This window comes from Chlamydotis macqueenii, chromosome 17 (genome assembly GCF_036417535.1).
Source record: "Chlamydotis macqueenii isolate bChlMac1 chromosome 17, bChlMac1.mat, whole genome shotgun sequence".
Classification (NCBI taxonomy): Eukaryota; Metazoa; Chordata; class Aves; order Otidiformes; family Otididae; genus Chlamydotis; species Chlamydotis macqueenii.
The window spans coordinates 3,881,212-3,898,992 of record NC_141572.1 but is presented as its reverse complement, the minus strand read 5'-3'; the positions used below and the strand labels follow the sequence as shown (position 1 = coordinate 3,898,992).

General features: G+C 38.2%; 1 protein-coding gene across 1 annotated transcript in view; it reads right to left on the bottom strand.

Annotated features, from left to right (window-relative positions):
- The window catches only part of DNAH10 (dynein axonemal heavy chain 10), a 57,087-nt gene extending 39,626 nt beyond the window's left edge, over positions 1–17,461 (bottom strand). The window contains 19 exon segments of the mRNA XM_086761750.1: positions 458–934; positions 1,912–2,068; positions 2,957–3,164; positions 3,836–4,000; positions 4,409–4,560; positions 5,306–5,475; positions 6,124–6,297; positions 6,646–6,822; positions 7,575–7,773; positions 8,358–8,551; positions 9,279–9,477; positions 9,953–10,143; positions 10,715–10,945; positions 11,621–11,778; positions 12,493–12,718; positions 13,202–13,317; positions 14,235–14,340; positions 15,154–15,299; positions 17,239–17,461. Of these exon segments, the coding sequence (XP_086617876.1) occupies positions 458–934; positions 1,912–2,068; positions 2,957–3,164; positions 3,836–4,000; positions 4,409–4,560; positions 5,306–5,475; positions 6,124–6,297; positions 6,646–6,822; positions 7,575–7,773; positions 8,358–8,551; positions 9,279–9,477; positions 9,953–10,143; positions 10,715–10,945; positions 11,621–11,778; positions 12,493–12,718; positions 13,202–13,317; positions 14,235–14,340; positions 15,154–15,299; positions 17,239–17,461 (3,669 nt within the window).
- Between the last annotated feature and the right edge of the window lie 320 nt (positions 17,462–17,781).

Below are 17,781 nucleotides of genomic sequence, written 5' to 3'. Positions count from 1 at the left end.
AATTATTTCCAGAAGCAACACTGAGAAAGCAATTAGGCAGAATTATAATTATGAGTCAAACATAAAACACAAGAAAATAACATGCTGATTAATTTTCATTTTCAGTCTATGTGGTAATCATAACACACACCAGAAAAAAAATAAACCAACAAAAAGTAAACCTCAGTTCAGAAGGGATGTTTTCGCTACAATAAAATAGAGGTTGTAAGCAGCAGTTTAAAGGAAACTTCAGAATTACCAGTATGAACCTTTCACCAGCTCAGGAGTGAGAAAAGTTCCGGCTTTTCATATTACTACTCTCGCCTGTTTCCCAGCTACAGCAAGGGACAAATCACCTCTTTACACAGGACACACCAGAATAAATCAGACAGTTTCAACCAATTTGGAGTGTGGTTCAGATTGTTGCCTACTACTCAGTGCTAGCTACATCATACCACGGATGTATGAAAACACCTACCTGAATCTTCTCCTCAAGCCTGAAGAGTTCTTCTCTTGCAGACTCATTAAGTAACTTTCCAAGTGAAACCACCCAGCCTCTAGCATTCTCCTGCACTGCATAGGCTAAAGGAGCCAGTTGAAGCCTGATAAATTGCTCATCGTTAATCAACGGCTGTTGAGTCACTTCCTGAGCTATCTTCATATAGAACTGCAACTCTTCATCAAAGGTGACACAAGCAGGCTTTTCTGCAGCTAACCTCTCCATGACTACATCTTTGTCTAATTTCCACAGAGGGTGGTACCTCTTCCATTGGTTCAAATACTCGCTGAGAGAAGCCAGGAGTTTGTGGACATTTTGAGTGATGAGAACAGCCTCTTCAATTATCAGAGGGTTCTGGGAGATGTCACTGTAAAAGCTGAAAGTGATAACTTCATCTTGCTTGACATGCTGAGGAGGGCATCCAATACAGGTACCATGCATCCATCGTACAAAATGCTAGAGTTTTCAAGACAGAGTTGAAAAACAGTTACTATGTAGAGAGTCATTTTAGTCAAATCATTCATCATTATTTAGAAGACTATGTAGGAGGTGGTGTGAATGATTTCTCAAATCAATTGTTTTTCTGACAACAAAAAAAAAGAGATTACATTTTCCCATAAACTTGAGAGAAGAGTTCATTTCATCCTAGCAAAATCTTTCCATGCATTATAGTCAATCTGCTTCTAAAATCTACACTGAGCAAAAATGTAACATGACATAGAGAAATAGGTATTAGATCAAACAGGCTGGATGTAGCAGTGGAGCAGAACAGCAAATCTGAGCATGGGAGGCACACAATCTAAATTTATTCATTTCAGGCGACATCTGGAATCACTTATCCATCAGCACAGGGCAGGAACACTGCCACAATATTTGGCTTCTTTTCTGGAAAGCAGTATGAACATACTTATACAGGGAAATATTGCTACACCTTTGCCAGCAAGCTAGATATTTCACCAGCTGTAAACTCGTTGTCCTAAATGTGTTTTAGGTGCCCTTCTCCCAGCATTTTCTGAATTGTTTTTCTGCTGCTTATGAGCAGAGCCATAATATAGGGAAGGCTACTCACATTCCTTATTCCACCAGCTTATCCATACATCAGAAAGCAACATCTGCAGTACAATCTGAAAAGTATTTCCTTCTGATGTATATTGATTTATAGAACCAAATCATGTCTTTACACTGGCAAAACTGCTGAAAAGTAACAAATAATTTTGCCTGAGTAAAAATTGCATGAAGTTTTATGGCAATTTTTTTCCTTTGTCATTGGTTTGTAAAATTAGGACAGTCTGTAAAATTAGTACAATGTTTTATTTCAAGATAAAGCAATATGAATCTTCTCTTTGATATTTATGCTTCCCCAAACATAAAGCAACATTAATACATTATAATCACAAGCAAACTCTAACAAGTAAATCTTTATCAAAAATCACCTTAGTGACCTCAACACAGTCTTGGATACATTGTGCAGTCATTTTGTCAATCTCACTGGCATTAGGTTGCAAGATTATCTTGGGAACAGATAAAACAGCTTCTGTTTGGAACAGTGGCACATTTGCAAGAACAGCTGCACTAAAAGCCTGCAAATTCCTAGGAAAGGAAAAAATTAATGTCAAAGATCATAACAATCAGATGCTGCCCCCCATAAAAATGCCCAGCAGAGACGGCAATTATCATGTACATGCTTAAATATGCAAGCAGACCTGTCTGAAGTCAGTTAGCACCAATTTCAGTTGGAAACACTGATACATATCAGACCAAAATTGTCCCACTAATACTGATTTAATGCAAAAGCTTGACTAGATAAAAGAAGCTATTGGAAGGAATTAATTGAGATACCCTGGTGCAAAAGGACCACGGTCAACTCCATCGCAAAAGTCCAGCCAAGAAAGCACAATGAAGTTGGCTGAGCATGGATCAGATTACAAAGACATGGATTGTGAGAAGAGATGGCCGGGAAGCTTTTATAACCCTGCAATGCTCTACTGTAATAATATCTTGCTTATAATGTAAGCCTTTATGATATCTTGCTGTAGGAATCTCTTTGGCCCCAGCTGCTGCAGAACAGGTAAAGTAAAATCCAACAAACTTTTGTTCTTGTACTGGTGTCCCTTGCATTACAGGGATGCATCTGGCACCCAGACACCAAGTTTTCAAAATTGTATTGTTTAGTAAAACAAAACCTTGACTTTAAAAATAAACCAGGCATATGCAGCTACACACACTGCAGAAAACATTATTATTCTCTTCTGCTAACAACACGCCAATATCCTTTTTCTCAGAATTTGGGTTTCTTCTGTACCTTGTTATCAGTTCTCCATTCTTCAAAGGAAAAAAAACAGTACAAATACAAATCTATATCAAACTGCAAATCACTGAGGTGTTCAAACAGAATATCAGTATACACACTGATCAACAGATTCAGAAAAACCTGAAGATGAAAGACTGAAAATCCATTAAAGCAAACAACTTACTTACTTCACAATTAACTGTGTCAACACCTGATAAATCCTATTTTCCCAGTATGCATAATAGGAAGTTAATTTTGGAGATTTGCCACTATTTGTATTGGCAACTCGTCCTTCCACTTTCATTAGCAATTGTGAAATGGCAGTATACTCTCTAATCATGTGTGCCACATCTTTTGCTCTTTCACACTTAATATACTCAAAAAATTCTTTCACTTCTGCAAAAGATACAAAAAATAGCATTAAGTGCAAAAGACCTAACAGACTTGCATACTGGAATAATTAGCTAGGCTTTATTTGTGAACATGAAATTGATTTGGTATACTGATAAAAAATATCTTCACTTACTAATGCTTAATTTATTAATATTTCAGCCCTCCAATTTTATATGGATTCAATTATTTAATAGCAACCATTAGATGTGAAAATAACCTTTTTAAGACTTACAAAGCGCTGAAAGAAATCTGATCCATCACTGACTCTGTTGACAGGGAGACCTGGGAGACAATCGCCTCACTGCAATTTCCATCTATGGAAACCAGTTCAGAAGGGAGCTGACGCTCTATGCGGACTGCAGCTCTAAGGCTACAGTACTGCATACAAGAAGGATAAGGAATTAAAGGGAAAGCTAAGGGGAAAGTGATCAAAAGCAAGGTAGACACAAGTCAAATGATCTATTTGGATGCTCATCTTTATGTTTCTTTCATTGACACCATCAGCTTTAGGGTACTGAAGCTCTGCTTGTGCTTCCTCTGTTACACCATGAAACACTACTGTAACTAGTTTTGGTAACAATTCAAAATGTTGATCATAGCAAATAAAAATGCAAAGTAGCAGACAGAGCAAAATAAACATCATAGAGCTTGGAAATTAAAATATAAAGACTTACGAGGAAGTTCATCACCATTTTTTATAAGTGGAAACTTAAAGAGATTTGTTGATTCTATGAAGAGAAGTTTGTTGCTTATGTCTTCAGAATTATTATGAATCTGATGGACAAGTGATTCAAACTTCCTGATGGCTTGTGTACATTGGACAATAAAGTCACCAATACCTTGAAAGAAATCACAACCATTTGGGTTTTTCTCTTTTAACAAGTATTTCACCAATGCATTGAAATTGCCACAACCAGATGTGTTTTATCTCTGATAATGAACTGAGGTGCTGCGGAAAGACAGATTAGATGATTTCTCACCTAATCCTTCATTAGCTCCCTTACAGCTGTTATCTAAGGGTCTCCATGCATTTCCTATTAGTGTTTTAAATATAGTAAAAACATAAGAAATACCCTCCTGGATCAGAGTCTGTCTAACCTACTATTCTGACTCTGACTGTGGCAACAGGATGCACCATTTAGTGATACATTACTGTCATATGACACCAAAAATAGATTGCAGAATTGAAGGGGTTTTTTAACTGAAAATCAGTATCTAAGGCCATTTTAAAATAGTATCTCCATTACCTACGGAGTTCCAGTTGAGTCTTCTGTGCCCTGATTTTAATACTCTCCAGAGTTCTTTAATATGGTCATCAAGAAGTTTGGTTTCTGCTTCATTCAGTGTTGCCATTAATTTCTGATAGCGATCCAGCATGTTTTTCAATCCATTTCTATACCTAAGGAGTGTAAGAAACACAACGACAACAAAACATAAAATCATCATTTTCTGGAAATACAGCTTTAAGCTCTGATCAAAGAGCAGATCACTTTTATCATTCCAATCAGGTGTCCATATAAAGAAAATTTGCAGAAATAACCACTGAATATGTTTTGATTATAAATGCAATTAATTTCCTATTGAAAACAAAAGAAAAATTTCATATGGCTCCAATAAGAGCTAGACAAACCTCTCCTGCTCCAACTCAGAAAAAGTTTTGAAGATAGCCTCAGTCTGAAGCACATAAATGAACTCAACAAGTGAGCTTTAAAATCCAGTTAGGGCCCTTATCAACATACTTGTGTGCTAAATGACTGTGACAATTTGGGCAAAGTGACTTATCCAAAGCTGCACAAGAAGAAAGCAGCAGTGAGTTTAAATGTGAGCTGAAATCTAAATGTCACTAACAATTCATTGCAAAACAAATTACTTTCCTTGTTTTTTCTCAGATTTGATGAGATGTTAATTTGTATGTTAACATTTGTATGTTAATTTGTAGCCCTACAGGGTAAAAGATGCAGACAGCGCCAGAGAAAAGCTTATTAGTGCAACATGGCCATTGGTAATTTTACCCTTTAAAAAAAAGTCACTAAGAGCTCTCGTATTTCCAAAATTCAGTCACTCAGGGCCTATTCTGATTTGGAGTGAAATAGTTTTAAACACTGCCTGTCTGTATGTGATCAGATATTCTGTTACAGCCTTACCTAAAATATCTGTCTTCCTGTAATGCCACGTGTCTTGCTAATCCTGGGACTGGAAACCCTAGTTGTTCCATGTACTTTGTTTCAATGATAATCTCTTGCAGTATGGGAGAGAAATTCACTATGAAGCGGACACTTTTTTTCCTGGTGACAGGCTCCTCTGTTACAGAGCTCTACAACAAGAAAGAGCAGCAGAAAGGAGAGGAACACCAAACTTACAATGCAAGGAAAAGGTCAGCTTTTGGAGACGTTTGAGAAGGCAGTAGGTAAAAGTCAGAATTGTTGACATTCAGAACTTGTGGAAATACCTTTAAAATTCAATAGCAACCTCAGCATTCTATTTTCAGAAATTATACTCAACTACCTCTTCAGTGAAAGCTAATTACAAGAAACAAACCAAATTGCGTCTGTTTACATACTGCTGCAACCAATTACAACAGAAATCTCAGTGGAAGTTCACAGTCAGACAAAAGTTTAGTTAGAATAGGATTCTGCATGATCTCTGCTGGGAACATACTTCTACCTAACTTCAGCTCAAAGTTTTCTTGCAATACCCCAAAGATGTTGCACCAAAACTCGAAAATTAACAGGAATTATAGCACAGAAGAACACAGAGAGAAACAACATTCATCCATTTGCCAGGTCATTCGGCAACTATGTCTTATAAAGGACCACAAACAATTCTGAACTCACAACTTCTGAAATATTCCTTTCAAAACCTGTGTTTAAAATATTATTCTTAGAAAAATCTCACTGACCATCAGATAGGTTTCAGTTCTTCCCCATACAGAAGTCTAGTATACTATCTTCATATATCTCACCTGCTCAGAAGTCTCTGGATTAACATTGGTTGCAGCCCCACCAGTGATGACAGTCAGCAGAGTATTTTTCAATAACAGTGGGAGTATCTGTTCAGTCCCATCTCTCCACTGATTGTATTTTTGATCTTCATACTCTTTCATCCTCTTGGCTACTCGAAGATATGTTTGTTTTACCTAAAAGAGAAAACTCTGTATAACTAATTTTAAAGACCATGAGAAATGTTCAACTAACCCATCTTAATATGGTGTCTTAATATGGTTTCTAATTTGTATTAGATGAAAGGGCAAGTAATGCTTTGTAATTAATGCAGGTGGTGGAGAATTTAGGTTCTTGAAATCTGTCATTGATTCTGTCACTGTCTCTGGGAAACAGCAGGAAGGTCTCAATCAGCTTCTCACGTCTAACATGGCTTGCTGTGTGCAAAGACATTCTTGGAACTTCACCTCACATAAGAGCACTTTCACATCTTTAGAAGAAGGGTATGAAGAAAGTATTTCCTCCTTTCAAAAGAATTAACATACTTCCTTTCCACGTTCACTAGCAAGCAACTCCTCTACTTCCTGAAATCGAATAATAGGGTGTTTGATCCGATAGAAAAGAGATCGGGACCAATATATTGCTCCAGCCACTGGAGGATGATTCTTGCACAAAGGTGGATCCTTCAGGTTCTGAACAAAGATTTGCTTAACATTTTCGACCTAAAAGAGAATAAAATATCACAAAGAATCATTTCTCTGCTTGCTTGTCCATGGTCAGTATCTAACCTGGTACATGGTACAAGCTCTGAAGCTAATTCCAGCAGCAGGATAAAAACAATGCTTCTGGGTTTTTTTTCATGCGTCTCTTGTTTGTATTAATTGCATTACAGAGAATGTCTTCCTTTCTATATCCTGTGGAACTGCTATTGTGGCAGTGTTCCCAGTAAGATTACATTTTATCATTATACTCAATGTTCTTTGAAATATCAAGAAAAATGCTATGACATGAAATGCTTTCCAACATACAGGCTTCAACACGTCAGAAATTATTTCTGCATTCACGATTGATCTCTGACACCTTTTGGTCATACCATGAACTTCTTGTCCATCGTAAGAAAGCTGTATGGTGTGAAAGATGTATTTTCTCCAGAAGGACTACAGTTGAACTGCTGTTCGCAAGCTAAAGGAATAGCCACAAGCCCTGTTGCATTCAGAGTACAGGCAAACATGTCTCAGTTCCCACACAGTGCCACACGTATACAGATATGCACATCCATTTCAGCAAATTAACCACACCATTTCTCCAACAGGCTCCAAAAACCAAGAGCAATTATGATGTTTATTTTTTAAGACTGATCAGTCTATCAGATAGTAAATGACTCTATACAGGTATTTAGACATATACACAGATTTATGATTTTCACTAGGTAAAGAGCTTCATGTACTACATAAGAAATAATTGAATTAAATACCTCTTTACAGTATTGGTCCAAAATATCATCAAACTTCATCATCATCTGCTTATTAATGGTTTCACGACAACGGATGTGTTTGAACTTTAACAGCATATCAAAGGCAGCTTCTGCTGAACGAAGGTTCTTAAAAGATTCATCAATGAAGTTTTTAGTCTTTTCTTCGATAACCTAAACAGAGGAAGAAGGCCAAGAAATCCTATCACTTAGAGATTCAGCTTGCAAAAACAAGAAAGGAAAGCAAAATGAAAATACTGTGGTCAAACATATTATAAATATTTTTTGTCTTATAAATCACTAACAAACTGATGGCTTTCCAGTAAGTTGCAGGAACTTAACATTAATTAATGTGTCTGCTGGGCAGGTATACAAATCACAAAAGACATTGTAACAATTTGTACTTTGTGAGTATCCTTAGCGGACGGGTGAAGCACTGAATGAATCCACACAAGGAAGTTTTACTTCTTTGTAGGACATGACTGAGACATGTCAGCACCAGAGTACAGAGAGGTCTGTTCATGCTGCAGTGATTCTGCCAATGAACAAAAAGTGTGCTTCACCATTTTCAAGATAAAGTGAAACTATAAACAAAAACAACTTGGAAACAGAATACTGGCTTAAAAAAATGGTCAAATTCCTCACATTTTAATTTACATATTTATTCATATATTATTTTCTTTTGCAAACTTACATTTTCTTTAAATGAAAATGTTGATATTCTAGAAGGAATTTGTATATAAGAACTAAAGGGAGGGGGGGAAATGACAGTATGTGGTACTTAACAAAACTTCTTCTTTAAATTCTGCCATAATTAATTTCCAGTCCTGTGCACTGCTGATGCTAAAAGGGTCAAAAGTCAGTTCTTCCATAGGACTAGTTAGTCCATTTACTCCTCTCACTAGATGATCAATACGCTTTGGATCCCCTGTGACAACTTTCAGTTCAGGACAAAATATATTGTAAAACTCTTCAATGATCTGTTAATTCAGAAGAACATACCAGAAAGCTTTAATTTTTTTTTCTGCCATTTAACACATCTTTCTGATATTATTTCCTTTAAAAAATAAAAACAGCTCAGAGAATGATCAATTCATGCTGCAATTTACATTTTGTGTATTTCTATACAACACACTAAGTAGCTTTATGGAAAAAAAAAAAAAACACTCCACAGGCCCAACACTTCAGTTGTTAAAACAGATAATACTCAGTTATTACTCCTTTTTATTCCACTTTTCACATACACAGTTTTTACATACACAATCTATAGCATCTGACCATTGATGGACCACTAATATTTCTAATTACTCTGACTTAAATTAGCCTAAATATAGCATCTCTCCATTTATGTTATCCTGAAATCAATATACTGATTCATATATGGTCCAATTTTATATTATAGTATACTGAAATGATTATTTTATCTAAAATTATTAAGCTAGCAACCCACAAAAACTGCAAAGCTGTGGAACAGTTGTTACAAGTCTGTCTGTCCATAACAGCAACGTACCCAGTAATATCTCTCCTCAGCCAGTACCTTGAGAAGGGTTATTTTATCTCAAGGGTTAAGCGCAGCTTTGTTGGAAACACAAAACCACTACAAAACTAAAGGCTGTTAACATTTCAACAACTACAAAACAAAAGAATCTCCTCTACAGAATAAGACACTGATCACACAATCATTTTATTTATTGTCTGTATTACTACCTGCAAAATATCATACAGATCTTGACAGACTGAAGCCATATAATCTGTTTTTTCAAATAAACTTTTTCGGTCAAATTCCCAGTGTTGCTCTCCTCCTGCTGCTTCAATTTGGGTGCGAACAGCAAAATAACATTTCTTCCACTGTTCAAGAGTGCTTTTGGCTTCTGCTATTTCCTCTTTTGCAGCAGCTCTATCTTCTCTATTAATCAAATCAAAACAGTTAAGACACTATAGACAGAAAGATTATAGATTGAAAATTATAGCTTAACTGGATTAATATATTCTGGTTTAGTAGCTTCTAATTATAAAAGATCTAGGTAAAACTTGTAACTGCGAGGTCTTAATTTTCAATGTAACTGATTTTGAAATAAGATATTATTTCAGAACTGATTTTGATTATATTTATGCCACTTTTTTACCACTATAATTCTATTAGTTTTATTGATTTATGTCCTTTTGAGACAAAAGAGGACAAGCACCTATTTCTTCAGGGATGATTCAGTAATTTAGGAAAATTACAAAATACATTGACTTTTAATTGACCTTCTAATACAACTTCAGATAGTGAAAAACACTGAAATATATTTGATTAAAGTGTTATCTACTGCACTTCCTGCAGAACAAGCAAAGCTTTTAATAAATACAGCCTAGTTAAACAGGAATCCAATACTTACTTAAACAGCGTGTGTAAATCCACAGCTTTGTACACTCTTGTTGAAATTTCCCATGCAATTCGTTCCATGAGGGGTGCCATCCGTTCATCGTTGTTGTAATGCCGTGATATAGTCCATACCATTCTCAGGGCGTTCATTAGTGAAGGAATTGTATCGAAGACAATTTTAAATCCAGTGCCATATGTTAAATTCTATTAAATTATAAATATTGTGAATAAGATGCCATGAAAATATAGACACATATTTAATAAATCGATATTTATTCTATAGATACCTGAAGTTAAGAAAGTCTGTGACATTACTAAATAAGCAACCCAGTCAAGGAAACACACTGATGCCTAAGTAACACACAAGGTTCAGGATGTGCAAATCTGCATCTATTGCTCAAAATGCTTTTAGGTCCTGTCTCAGTAATATTCTCCTTTCCTTAAAAGATGTCCCAAGGCTGGTTTTGGGTTAGCTTTTTATCTGGATGTTCAAATGATCTTCAACAAAACTTAAAAATTGAGGCATCAGCTGTAATCAGTGACAGATTTACAAACTGAGCTGTTCACAGCTCTGGGCTTCTGCTTTCAAATATTAGAACAAGTGTAACTCAAACAAAATAAGCAAGCTTTTTTTTTTAATTAAATATAAAAAAGCTAGAAACTATATTTATGCTGATAAAAAGTAAAAAATAAACAATAGGTGATTATATCAACAGAGAAACCAAACTCGGTAATTAGAGTTAAAACTTCACAAAGTTTTCTTACAGATACATACCTTCAAATGGCGTTCGAGAGTTGAAAGAAACTTAACATTATCTAGAGCTTCCACCTGGTATTTTCTGAGGTCACTTAAGACTAACTGTAACTCTCCAATATGCTCAGATTCAGCTTCCTGTAATATTTCCAAGACTTTTTGCACTTCTGGATGCTTTGTCTGTTCAGTAAGGGCACTTAAAGTATCGTTTCTTTCACGCCAGAAGTCAACTTCTGCAAGTGGACCATTACCCTATGAGTCATGTGGAATAAAATAAAAATTTTAAATTACCATTATCCAAGAGTGATAACCTATAACCAGGACTATATTTGTTCCTTCTTTTCAATATGCTCTATGCTGAGAAAAACCTGATATAATTCAACTATGCAAAGAACCTAGAGAGAAGGTTCTTGAAATCAAGAGAGTTTTACACATACTGAAGGGAACTGCTCATGGGAGAGGCCATGCTGCAAAAGCTTATACACAGGGAACTTCGTAGACATGAAATCCCTCAGTACTTTTAATGGTATTACTCATATGTGTAAGCATTTGCAAAATCAGAACCTTATAACTGGAATTTATTTTTGTTTGAGTGAGTTGACATTTTCAAGCAAAAATATAGTTGCATATTTTTAAAAAATCACTGTGGCTTTTAATATTTCATTGTTATATTTAAAAGAGTACAGATAATAAAAGTGTCTTAGTTTTCCACAGTTACCCTGTGTTGGTAGGATCTGCAGTGAGTTTTTATATTCTATTTCCCAGAGTCACACAGTTCCTCACTAGTTTTGTTCTACTTTAGATTAATTAGTAAATGGCTTTCCAACAATCAAACATGAAGATGGGTTAAAAATGAGCACTAACCATTCAAAGAGATTCTTGTGGGGAAATGAAGCAATGTCTCCAGGAATAAAAGCTTAGTGTTACCTGTGGAACCTTTGTCAGCTGTGCCTCGAGAGCTGTGGATATTAATTTCTGCCAGGCCATTGCACAACTGTCCAGAGCTACAACCACTTCTGAAATTGTGGCAAGAACAGTCACTTCTCCATCTAGATTTATAGTTGGCATCTCCAGTTTAATATCTCCTATGGAGGAAAAGGCACATAGAATTAAGTGCCTTGTTGCATCAGCATTGGTAAAGTAACACCACGGAAATGGCTTATGCCTTCCACCTTGTTAGCTGCTTGAGGAGAGGTAACATACCACTTGCTCTGCCTGTTTGAGAATATGGTAAAAAACATCCGGTTCCTTCACAGTTAACACAGTGCAAATAAAGATATATTCCTAAAAATACATGGAAAATTCTCAGCTTTCAAGTCTTAACCCAGTCTCTAACTACTAAGAATTAGGATTAGGTCTCTGCTGAATAAGATTATCAGTCTGCCTATTGTAGGCCACTACGCTCTCCTTAATGGCATGGCACTAGCCCCTGTCAGAGAAGAGATTCTAAACAACACATCAAAGTCTCATTTGATCTACCACTTTCTATATCCTGCTATGGCCTGAGTGCCCTGAACACTGGTAAGTAACAAGGCATGTTTACCCTCTCTCCTATTTTCGCTCCAGGTCATTTGAAATACTATAACTGATTTAATCTATTTCCCCATACTGCCTGCTATGCTTCAGGGCAGTAAAAATAGAGAAACTTTAATCAGGGCTGGAGCTCCCCCAGAAATTATATGTATTTGTTATTCTATATAAAGCCATCCCTAGGTGAACCTCTTTCTACTCAAGCACTTCTACCTCTTCTACCTCAAGCACTCTAAACAGCATGGTGCTGGCATAGGCAGAACACTCGCCTCCAGTTTGTTGTACAGTCTGCTGAGTAACATTTAAGAATTCTTGCTCATTTATCTGCATCTCATTCCTCATCTGAATATGACAGTATTCCACAGGCTGTTCTTTCTTTTCTGCAAGCTCAGTCTCAGGTAAATTGCTTTTTTCAGAATCTGTGTTTTCACTATCTGGATGAAAGGAAGTTTCCTCAGTCTGCTGCTGACTATAGGAGAGAGCTGGTGAAGACACCTACAATTAAAACAGGTACCATAGATTAGATGGTTCTTATTTAAAAAGAAAACAGTAAAAGTCAGGTTACTAGCAATTTGCTTAAGCATTGGATGTGTTGTTCTAAAGTTTAATTGAAGTGTATCTCCTTCCATTTCACCTCTTTAGCATCATTTTCCCTGCCTCAGGTTCTGCAGGGGAATCAGCTCCAGTATGCTTTTACAAAAGTCTGTCAGCACAAAAATAAAGGTATCTGGTGTCACACTCTTACATGTTCCTCATATAGAGCCAGGCAATGAAATAATGCCTATCTCCACATCTTTACAAAAATTTGGGAAACAAAATACCACAGGATTAACAAAAACTTTATTTTGGCATATGAAGGTCACTCATTAAATACTAGTATTTCTTATGCATAGTCCATATGGTCAGCAGAATACTAAATAGGCAAACCACTCATAGAAACACTCAAGACACCCTATATAAAAGCTGTAACACATTTACCTGTGAGATGGCATTCTTTAGCATCAAAAGCGTATCATCAGTCAGAACACCAAACTTTATCACTTTAGGAAGAACCTCATTAGCTTCAGTCAGGTCATTAGGTTCAGTAACTCTTTCTAAACAGTATACAAACAATTAGCATAAATCGAACTATTTGATACAGAAAATACAAAGCATAAAGTCCTTTCAATAATAAGTTAAAACTTCAATAAAACAAACTGTGTTTGTAATAAAATAAGTTTTATGCAAGTCGCTTTCAAAACTGGTCCTGGTTTTAACAGTGTAGATGGTTTTTTAGAAAGGGCAGAAAAATATGTCATCATCTGACTCTAGGTCTTTACAATCCAGCCTTATAGTTACAAAATGGTTTTCTGTTCAAACAAAACAGTCACCTTGATTTGAACTCCTATTCTACGCACAGACTAGGAAAATTCTGCACAGAACTGACGTAAAATGACCAAGTACATTACCATAATTGTCTTTTTTTGTCAAATGTCCTGTTTCTAGAAAAACTGAAACAGACACATACAAATACTTTGTAGCCTTAAAACACACATGTTGCTGCTCAGTGAGCCCACATAAATGTTTATGCTCGGGCCAGTCTCTGGCACTAAATTAGAGTTAACAGATTGTTGACAGTTCCTGGATATAGATGTGGAAATACTCGTTTGTTTTAGTGAAGAAGCTGTTTCCTATAGGGCTACAGCTAGATACTGAGGTCTGATTGCGACCAGAACCAGAGCTACTTCAGATGCTGGAATAATTGTCTTGAATAATTCATGCTTGAATAACTCTTGTTTTATGACAAAAGCATGAAATATCAGAATGAAACATGCTGCTGCTGTGTATCAGAATTTGAGTCAGGTAAGGCTGTCTGATACTCCAGTTGTTCTTAGCACCACCTTATGGTCTAGCTTTCACTTATGGATATGCACTATCCTGAATCCCAGTCACCATCACATTTTCTCAGTGTGAAGTACTGTTTAATCCAAAGACTGAAAACACTGAGCATGCAGTTATTCAGAGCATATACCTCTGGTGCCTCTCAGAAAATACACAGTAAAATCTGACTCAAATTCTTCAGGAATTTCATCAAGAGCCACATGGAAACACACTTTGTCAACTTTCTGTTCTTGTAGCTGAAACAGAAAATAAAAAGGAAGTACGACTATTACTGTTTGCTGCCATGTTTCTTAACAGCAAGAAAACATTTGCCTGCTGTTAGCAATAGGAAAGAATCATTAGTTTAACTGCATTATCTTCACATTGCTATCCAAGTAAACTACTAACATAAATGAAATGTTAAAAAAAAATCACTCCGCTAACAATAAAAATCATCAGCTTTGGAAACAATGTTGATTTCCAGACCAACAGGACTAAAAGCATTAGTGCTTGAAACATAAGAAACCAGAAAGCACTTAAATGTCCACCCTGGCCCGTGCCTTTCTGAGAATGTGCAAGCACCTACTCGCTTCCACTTGCATCTCAATCATAAACGAAGTTTAGTTAGAAATCCCAAGCTCCACCCTGACCATCTAATTAAGTAAAAGACTTGAGGTACAAAAGCCTTTGATCACTGTTCCTTACATGCTCCTCCCATGGTGTCTTTATCTAGTAATTATTCTAGCTGTAACTTTTCTTTCATTCTGGGAATAGCCAGTGTGGTACCTGAGTGACTCACTGCTGCACTTCCTCACCAAAAATCATAGTGTTTTGCCAAGTAAATTACCTTTGCAATGTCTTGTCAGTCAATGTCAGAGGCTGTGGCAGACACCACAGGCCGTTGGTTTTGAATGGAAATTCCTGTTCTCATAAAATGTTTTGTTCTGCTCTGAGTACTTGCTCTGCACTGTATCTCCTTAATTTGCCTACTGGTTTTACTGAATTATTTGCAGCAGAAAGCCAGAATCTTCATATCCACAAAAGAACAGAGGGAAATACAACAGACTTACCTGTGGTGCGTGTTCCGTACTGTCAGTTGTAAATCTTTGCTCCAGTTTACTCAATCGAGACTCGCTAGAGAGAACTGATACCTGACCTGACACACTTTCATCATCTATAGATGGCAGAGGGGATGTCTTGCTTTTCTGAGTCATCCCTAAGAAAGATAAACACAGGAGAACTCAGTTAAAGAACAGGTATTCCATGCATATAAGAGGGATCCTTCCAATCTTCTTCTCAAACTAAATGAGCATTTTCTTCCATCTTCAGCATCACCTTTCAACAACCAGCCACCCAAACTTGGTGTTAATCATACATTGTCCCATAGGACAGCACTACTGCTAAAGAACTGAATACAAATATGCAAGTAACTACACTGCATTCCAAAGGTAACTGGGCTTTTTCAGAATATCCTTACCAGTATTTTCCAACGCAATTGATCTTTTATGAGAAAATAAGAAGATTAACACATTTCAAACTGAAATCACTTTGTAAAATGAAATGCAAACAATTAAGGATTTTGTCATGCCAGATCTAAGATGTGGAAAATGTTTACAGTTATGGCATGCCCAAGAGGTGATGATGAAGACATTGTTACACAGGAACAACTGCATAAATTCCAGGGCTACTCAAGAATTTCAAACTTTATTTCATACTGTCTTTCAGAAGGTGCACCATGTCTTCTTCCCCTTTCAGCACAGGCTTCTGGACACTTAAAATAAATGCTTTTGAGCTTTTGAGCATTAACCCGCAGCATTGCAGCTGCCTCCATTCAGAGGTGCAGAGTGGGAAGTTGAATTGTATCATTTCTTTAGTTTACTTATACCCACACCAGGCTTCAGCACTTAACTTCTGTGATCCTATTCTTTTTGCACAGTAGGAACAATTTTTTTTTTATGGGTATAAAATACCGGGCCATGACTCTCTGCTTCTGCAAGTAACTGTTCAGAAGCTTGTGGGAGTTAGATACTGACAGCAGATAAGTGAATTTCTGAGACACGGAAAATCATTGCTCTCTTCTGACACCCTTTCTATTGCTTTTTATTTTTTTTTTCTTTTTCTTTTTTTTTTTTTTTTTTTTGTGAAAGGCTTCTCTACAATACTGTGGTTAAAGTATTGGACCAATGTTAACTCTTTACAGGACCACCACTTTTATCCTCAATAAACTACATCAGAATAAAGAGAAGGGCTTGTATCTCATAAGACCAGCGGAATTAATTTATTCCTACTAAAGGGAAGACATTCATTCTACTTCTTTTAATAAAATTAACCTCTAAATATCTAAAATTAGAAAGCAAATAAAAGATGTCACAGACAAAGGTTGGATAGAAGATCTGTGCTTGTGGCTTGATTTTTTTTTCATCCCAGACAGTCTCTTTCTTTCCATTTGTTTGGAAGAGAGTCAAATTAGGATCGGTTTCTTTCAAAGGAGCGTCTGAAGCAGAAGCTGTTGAGAAATCACTAATTAGCCACACTGTCCAGGACACTATCCACAAAATCAAATCTGCTTTCCTGGGAAAAGAAGCTGTCAATGTTACAGATACTGCTGGATCTGTTCAGGAGAGCGATGGTAGCTGGTCACGTTTAGCCCCCACAGCAGTATGGCCTGCAATGACTATAGTTTGGCGGCTCAATCCACCACTTCGTTCCAGCGCTACTGGCTGTAGCCTTCCAGCGTTCCAGCCTTCCTGGCTGTTCCAGTCAACTAACTGCTCAGGAAATAGGTTATCTGGGCCTTCCTCCTGCTGCTCACCTGCAGACTCACCTATGTCACGTGTGTCTGCACACACACAAAATGGCAGGGCAGCATGATGTAACCCCTCTGCAATGGGGACGGTGCAAATCTCACCAAGGCACAACCAGAGACAAGAATTATGGAAATGTGTGGGATAGCAGGGGTTCAGGAGGACTAGATCCAGCCCAAGGAAAGGCAGTGAAAGGGGTAAGGATAGGGGTAATGGCGCTGGGACTCAGGAGATGGGACAGATCGGGGTTTGAGGGAGAGGGAAATAGCGAGTTGGGGAGAGAGGGAAGTGGCTCTGGGTCAGGCAGGGCCCAGAGGAGGGGCGGGCAGTCCGGGACAGCGGTGTCCTCACCCACTGCCTCCTCGCCGGCCCGCCCGGCCCGCAGCAGCAGCAGCGCCGTGCCTGCCTCGCTCCCATCGTCCCCGTCCTTAGCGCCGCGGTCGAAAAAGCGCAGCACGGTCTGTGCATCCCCGCCGCGGTTCAGCAGCTCCTCGAAAGGCGTGGGGTCGGTCAAACCCAGGACGGCGAGCACTCGGTCCCGCAACCACTGCACCCGCACATCGTCCAGACTCATGGCGGCAACCCCCGGTGTCCGCCCGACGCCTCCCGGTGGCCACGGCAACGACCCGGGGAGGAGCGACGGCCGCGGCCCGCCCAACGCCCGCCTCGCGCGGCCGCTTCCCGCCCACCGCCCGCCTCGCGCAGCAGCCTCCCGCCCACCGCCCGCCTCGCGCAGCAGCCTCCCGCCCAACGCTCGCCTCGCGCGGCCGCTTCCCGCCCACCGCCCGCCTCGCGCAGCAGCCTCCCGCCCAACGCCCGCCTCGCGCGGCCGCTTCCCGCCCACCGCCCGCCTCACGGGGCTGGTTCCCGCCCAGCGGCCGGCTCGCGCAGGAG